This window comes from Eutrigla gurnardus (assembly GCF_963514095.1).
Source record: "Eutrigla gurnardus genome assembly, chromosome: 9".
Classification (NCBI taxonomy): Eukaryota; Metazoa; Chordata; class Actinopteri; order Perciformes; family Triglidae; genus Eutrigla; species Eutrigla gurnardus.
In genome coordinates this window covers 1,170,007-1,176,793 of record NC_139923.1, presented here as the reverse complement: position 1 = coordinate 1,176,793, position 6,787 = coordinate 1,170,007, and the positions used below count along the sequence as shown (strand labels likewise).

The window sequence follows — 6,787 nt, the reverse complement described above, 5'->3', positions numbered from 1 at the left end:
AAGCTCAGGCTTAATAGTGCAATCTTCTTACTTGACCTGAGTAAGATGCAAACTTATAATAAACCTATCAATCAACCTATCAATCAATCAATTAATCAATAAATCAGTGCCTACTCTGCCTACACCATACCTACACAGTAAGAAGCTTGACCTGCTCGTGGCGCTTTTTTGCTGGCGCTCCTATCTTCGCGGGCTATTGAACGTCTCCAGAGCGTAATGACGTGTACACATGCGTATGCAACGTCACCAACGTGAAGGCGAAACACAGAACCTCCACCACTCCTACGCGAGTCATCACAGAAACCCGCATTCTCCCGGTGTGTGCTCCACTTTCCCAACCACGGAAGAAAAACACCTTGGTAAGTGACACATTTACCTGAGAAATAATTGTAACATTAACAGTTAATATAATCTGACGGTGGTTTGCATGCCATGGTTGCTAACGTGAAAATGGATAAAGCTAACAACATTGGGGAAAGTTGGTAGGCTAGGCTAGATCTGAGCACTGGGCCGACTGTTCTAGATTGCAGAAGGCCTGTTAATGCGAGGTTAATTTATTCGTGTGTAGGGTTCAGTGTTGGGTAGTAACGCGTTATTAGTAACGCCGTTACTTTTTTCAGTAACTAATAACGTAACGCATTGTTTTTTTAAATCAGTAACTCCGTTCCCGTTACCAAACACTGCGTTACTCCGTTCCTTTCCGTTCCTTTTGGTGAGATTTTACAGCGGCACACACTTCCCATGACATTTCAGCGATCAATAAAGTTTCATTGAATTGAAAGAACAGAGCACATGTGAGAAACAAAGCGCTTGGTGGCCGCCCTCTAGCGTCCCACACGTAATCAAACACGCTACATGAAGAGGACTGGGTCAGAGCAGGGCATGACGGCGAGCTAAGGTAACGTTAGCTAACGCAGCATCCGAGACCAAAGCTGTGTCCCGGTTCAGGCTGCAGACCCTGAACTGGGACACAGCTCCAGAGTCACAGCGAGACACACTTCACCCACTCCACCCGAGCAGCTGCGGTATTGGAGTCCGACAGACGGACGTCTGAAACGGTAAACACAGAGCGACCGCTCTGGGTAAACACAGCTGATCGATCGAGAGAAAAAACAACAACCGCTGGAGTGAATTTATTTCGGTCATTGAATGTAACTCGGTCAAAATAAGACGTAGGCCTATCCTCAATTTTTTTTTTTGCAGTTCAAGCTGCTGTACATGCTGACATCATGCAGCATGATGGTGATGATAACATTTAACAGATAAAAAACACGTTTTTTCATCAGCATCAGTAGCTACAGAACTGACATGAGGTTAGAGGGGAATTCATAACCTTTATTTAATGGGAGCATTAGAAAAAAAAAACTTTTAAAGTAACAGAAAAGTAACTTTTTCAGTAACGCATTACTTTTTGGTTTAAGTAACTGAGTTACTAACTGAGTTACTTTTTTAATGAAGTAACTAGTAACTGTAACTAGTTACTATTTTTGAGTAACTAGCACAACACTGGTAGGGTTTTACAACCCTGTTAACTCCGCGGGGGCGCCGGCGCCCCCACGCGACATCGTCGGTATTTTGCAGAATATCTCGGGAACCACACAACAAAACTTAATGGGGAAAATTGCTATCACGAGCTTACTCTTTGGCCGATCTGTCAAGAGCTCGGGGCAATTCTAGCCTTTCGAGAAGGTTTTCAATCCAGCCGTTAAATGCGGCGTTTTTCCGGGAACTTCGCACGTGAATTCTACTGTGATACCTCCGTGATAAGTTCATTATTCATTACATTTTGTGATTAAAATGTGTAAATTTGTTAGCGGACCTCCAAATTGATGCTTGAGGTAAACGATGATGACTTCCGGTTTCTCGACCAATGATTCGGACCCCCAGGGGGTTCTCAAAAGAGCTTTGGAGATTTAAGTGAAATGTTAAACATTGTTATTTCACCTGATTTATTTATTTCTGCGGTTACAATTCAAAACATATAAACATTACCCTCTTTTATTACTTCAGTCTATATTAATGCCTATTATATATTTTGTGTTTATTGTATTCGAATAGAAGTTCACAATGTTAGCATGAGAATTAATTTTAAAATGAATATATGTAAATTTTCCCGATTCCAATTCAAAAATAGTAAAAAAGAAAATAATTCAGGATACAAATTAAAAAATGTCAAAAGAAATAGCTGATCTACTAGCTTAAAACGCGTCAACGGTATATGCATTTGAGTGACTGAAAATATTCATGTGGTTAATGTAGATCAAACAAAAATGACAAATATTTGGTGGCCCCCCTGTAGTAACTGTGACGGCCCCCTAGGGGTCCCAGACCACTTTATGAGCCATAAATCAGCTCAGAGTTGATTTATATATCATACTGTATAACAGATACAGCTTTGTTAAATTATTTTAATTTGGTTATTTTACCCAACAGAGTCATGTCTCAAATACAAACCCGAAGAGGGAAAAAAAGAGAGGATTACAAGAGGAAGACTTTGCCAGTCGAACACAACTTGGAGGAGGTGGAGTCCGATATCGGAGGTAAGAATTTTATTCCCAGGTGGGATATAGATTGAGTCCCTGCGACATACTAGCATCATGTCCAGGGGGTGGACTTGTAATGTACACAAAGCTGCCTCATGCTGAAGAAACAGGAAATAGGCTCCTGCCCTATGGGCCTTCTGGCTTGGCAAGGCTTAGTTACAAAGCTTTGTCTAACTGAAATAGAATAGCCTATGACTGTTAAAACATCAAAACAAATACAATTCTAAGTATTTAATACTGCGCATCTTTTTCAGTTGAAGAGGTTCGAGGCGGTTCTTGTGGAACCATGGAAAAATTCAAGTCGGACTTGAACCAGCTAAAGGGAGAGAACCGGCTCCTCAAAGAAGAGATTCGTCTCCTTAAGGAAGAGAACAGACTACTAAAACAGGAGCGGGATCTCCTAAAGGAGAAGTCTCTTTCCTCTGAGGCCGGTTCAAAAGGTAACTAGACTGTTCCTCCCAAAACCTACATGTCAGGCTCAAACTACCATTTAAAGCAGGGGTTTTCAGCTGACTTTGACCCAGGGACCACCATTCTGACTAGGAGCAACCTGGGGACCACCACTATTGTCAGGTGGGTCCATCATAGACCCATCCAACAATATGGATGTTGTCCGTATATTGTCCGTTCTCAAAACATTTTATTACCAGAAAAGAGCAGTTTTATCATTCTATCACCTGCAAACAAGAAAAAGAGAGTAGCAAATTGAACTAAAAGGAAAATTTAAAAAGGAAAAGTCTTTTCAATGAATGCATGGCCAGGGACCACCTGCAATGCCTCACCAGTTGAAAACAATCCGTGTATCATTTGTTCTTTCCATTTTCAATTGGAAATCAAAAATCAAAAAATGAAAAAGTGACAGATTATTTTGTTTTTTGTTTTTTAATCAAACACGAAATATGAAAAAATGTCTGGTTTTTCATATTTCAATTTTAGGCTCAGATCAAAAATACGAAATGGAAAAACGGGCAACAGGACAGAATTTGATTTTAATATTTAATTGGGTCGGGTTTACGTCACCCGGAAGTTTGGCGATATCAAAGAGACACAGTTACAAAGATCATTCATAGTTTTCATAGACGTGATCTGCGGAGCTGGAGGGTAAAACATCGGCTCAGCGACAAGACCGGACACTGCAGAGCATCAACTATGATGACTTGTCCTAAGACACAGTGTCAAGTTTTGAGCGATCACATCCAGCTCTCGTCGCTGTTTTATTTTTTTTCGCCAGTAGCCTATTTCAGTCACTGAAACAGTTCCTGCCTTTAAGATTTCCAGTTAACTTTAAACATTTAGGCAAGGCTTTATGGAATCATGTCTTCTAAATTCTACTACTCCATTAATGAATCTGTTACCTACACGTAGGGCCTTGCCATCAGTCAGTGGTTAGGGTCAGTCCCCTGTCACAAAAAAATACACACTTGGGCCCCAGTGGGCCGCGGGTGCGCTGCCGGAGTCACCCTACCACCGGGCCTAACAAGTTTTCTGGGGGAAACCCTGCTTTCTAATTTATGTAATTTCTTTAATTTTTCTCATATTTATTCATGAAATAAAATTGCTATCACTGCATTCTTATTTTTATTTTTTTGCTCTTTGGTTCACTCTTTATATATTTGCTGACTTTAAGGTTCACAGAATAGGATCCATGACCTTGGTGAGTCCTCCGACTCTTCTGAGCCCTCCTTTGAAATAAAGAAGGCTGCCAAAAAGAGAAGAAGGAAGCCAGCATCGTCGTCATCATCATCATATGAGGACTCCCCAAAGAAAAAGTCAAAGAAGGCTTCGTTTGGAAAGCGAGGTATCTGGGAAAATAAAGATTTTCATATTGCTTCTGTAACAATGCACACACAAACAGTGCTTTTGCTTACATCAGTGGTTATCAAAGTGGATTTCAGGGACTCTGGGTTTACCTTAAGCGTTCTAAATCGACCCCTAAGAGTATACCTCTCTTATAACTCTTGACACAAAACTCTGATGTACAGATGGAACCAAATGAGCCATAACCAGTCCATTTGTGCACTGTCAGAGTTAAGGGGGGGACCTTGAATTTTTAAATTTTACATCACACTGCAGCATGAAAATGCACTGATTTATTAAGTGACCCCAAAATTTGGTAAATGTTCCCCTTTTTTATCGACTACAGTGTATTATGAAACTGTTATGTATAGACTATCAATTAAACCCTGAAGTGAAAAAGAATAGTTTAAATACTGATCATCATGTATACTCGGATTGTACAATATATTTGTAATTATGATTGTGTTTTTTTCCCTTTCTTTTCTTTTTTTTCTTTGATCTGTCTTGTAGTCAGTAGCCCAGAGGATGTGGTCCACCGTTATAAGAAGTTGGTGAGGATGTATAAGAGGACCAGGAGCATCCCAGAAACCTGTAGGGCCTTTGACTTGGACCGCAACACCATCGCAGGGACTGCGGTTATCGCAGATGTCCTCATTGCCGGAGAGGGTGGGGATTTTGGAGAGCTGCCCATAATTGCTGAAAAGCAGAGTTTGGCCAGCTTTGCCAAAGTATGCAAGGCATTTTTGGATGCAAACCCCACCCTAAAGGTGAAAGTGGATAAGATGAGGAAGGACAATGAGCTGCTCAACATCAAATACAAATTTCAGAAATGAGGGGGCCTGGTGAAGCACCAGCCATGTGATATCACATTATCATGTGTCTTCCTCAGACTGGTCTGGCCCATGTGGGTGCTTGTGCTAGGTGGGTGTTTTCAGAAACCAAAAAGTGAAGAATCAACCAGTGTCTGCACTGTCTTAAAGTCCTGACAGACACATCACCTTTTGGTTTCTGAAAAACGCCCACCCAGTGCTTGGGGCCAGACCAGTCTGCAGGAAACACATGATGATGTGAATTCACACACACACACACACACACACACACACACACACACACACACACACACACACACACAGTTAGAGTTAATACGTTGTTGTTTTGACTAGTTTTGTGTCCCGGACAAATGCCAAATACCTGTTCTTTTTATCATAAAGTTTAACCGTTGGAGCCATTGCTTTACAGGAGGGATTTTACATGTTACACTTTTCAGAGACCAAAAAGTGGAATGCCTTACCAGTGCTTGGGGCCAGACACATGGTGATGTGAATTCCCAAGACTGGGACTGTTTACTTAGTAATTATTATTTATAGTTATTATTTATCACTGATGTTTTTATTTTATTTTTATTTATTTATTGAAAAAGAAGCATATTCTGATTTTTTTTTTTTTTAAAGTGCCTGACTGTTAAAAAATTGCACTGTTTCTGAGATTGTTTTATAAGAATTTGATTAAAATGTTTATCTTTGGCAGCTCACTTGTTTTTGCATATCTGTCACAGCGAGGTGTTTTGAGTGAGGAAGTGTCAAAGTAATGCATTCATCTTAATGTAGTTTGATGGCTGGTGATGGTGGTTTTTGATGGGAACTCTTATCTCCTGACAGATACAGTGTGCTGTTCAGGGGGAGAATCAGACTCTGTAACTGTATCAGTGTACTCTGACACTGTATCATAGACACTGGTCGGTTTTGCGGCATTTCCAGTCCAAGTGTCTTGGGTAATGTGATAGTTTCCTAGTTACGGGCTAAATACTGAGTAATTCCCAGGTAATAAAATGGAAACAGACCTCACTTCCTTTTACAGTACAAATCCACTTTAATAACTAGGTACTTTCCAGGTAGATATTTTTCTATTTACTGGGTAACAAATGAGTAATTACCAGTTAATAACATGAAAACAGGCCTCACTTCCTTTTACAGTACAAATCCACTTTAATAACTAGGTACTTTCTAGGTAGGTATTTCTGTAGTTCCTGGGTAACAAATGAGTAATTACCAGATAATAGCATGGAAACAGGCCTCACTTCCTTTTACAGTACAGTTCAACTGTAATTACCAGGTAAATGTTGTAGTTACTGGGTAAATACTAAGAAGTTACCAGGTAAGTAGTAAAAACCAGTTGACTGCTAGGAAAATACATGGCGTAAATACTCTTCATTTCCTAGTAATTACATGGTAAGTATCTAGTAGAAACTTATGATGTCTTGGTAATTACACCTTTTAGTCAAGTAATTGGTAGTGTCATAATCATTTCTTTGTTAATTTCACAGTACTTACTGTGTATTTACATAGCTTTCCTCTGTAGTTGTCAGGTACAATTAAAGGGTAGTTACAAGTACATTATTAATTACTATGCAATTACCTTCTAATTACTCCCAGTAATTACCCAGTAAT

At 40.0% G+C, this 6,787-nt stretch overlaps 1 protein-coding gene across 2 annotated transcripts; it reads left to right on the top strand.

Annotated features, from left to right (window-relative positions):
* Window positions 1–294: 294 nt before the first annotated feature.
* On the top strand, window positions 295–5,430 carry LOC311018386 (coiled-coil domain-containing protein 106-like). Of its 2 annotated transcripts, XM_084017331.1 has the most exons (4): window positions 732–898; window positions 2,434–2,540; window positions 4,171–4,341; window positions 4,851–5,430. In XM_084017331.1, the coding sequence occupies exons 2-4, from the start codon at window positions 2,438–2,440 to the stop codon at window positions 5,171–5,173; spliced, it is 597 nt and encodes a 198-aa protein (XP_083873457.1). In that variant the 5' UTR covers window positions 732–898; window positions 2,434–2,437; the 3' UTR covers window positions 5,174–5,430. The 2 variants fall into 2 exon arrangements, 1 of the variants encoding a protein (XP_083873457.1); XR_014597713.1 differs by lacking the exons at window positions 732–898; window positions 2,434–2,540 and adding an exon at window positions 295–359.
* The last annotated feature ends 1,357 nt before the right edge of the window (window positions 5,431–6,787 follow it).

What these genes read in the sequence shown, in the direction of transcription:
- LOC311018386 (XM_084017331.1), top strand. Translation starts at nt 2,438, where the DNA reads ATGTCTCAAATACAAACCCGAAGAGGGAAAAAAAGAGAGGATTACAAG. An exon ending in GGTGGAGTCCGATATCGGAG is followed by an intron (nt 2,541 to 4,170) that starts GTAAGAATTTTA and finishes GCTGACTTTAAG; the next exon opens with GTTCACAGAATAGGATCCAT. An exon ending in GGCTTCGTTTGGAAAGCGAG is followed by an intron (nt 4,342 to 4,850) that starts GTATCTGGGAAA and finishes TCTGTCTTGTAG; the next exon opens with TCAGTAGCCCAGAGGATGTG.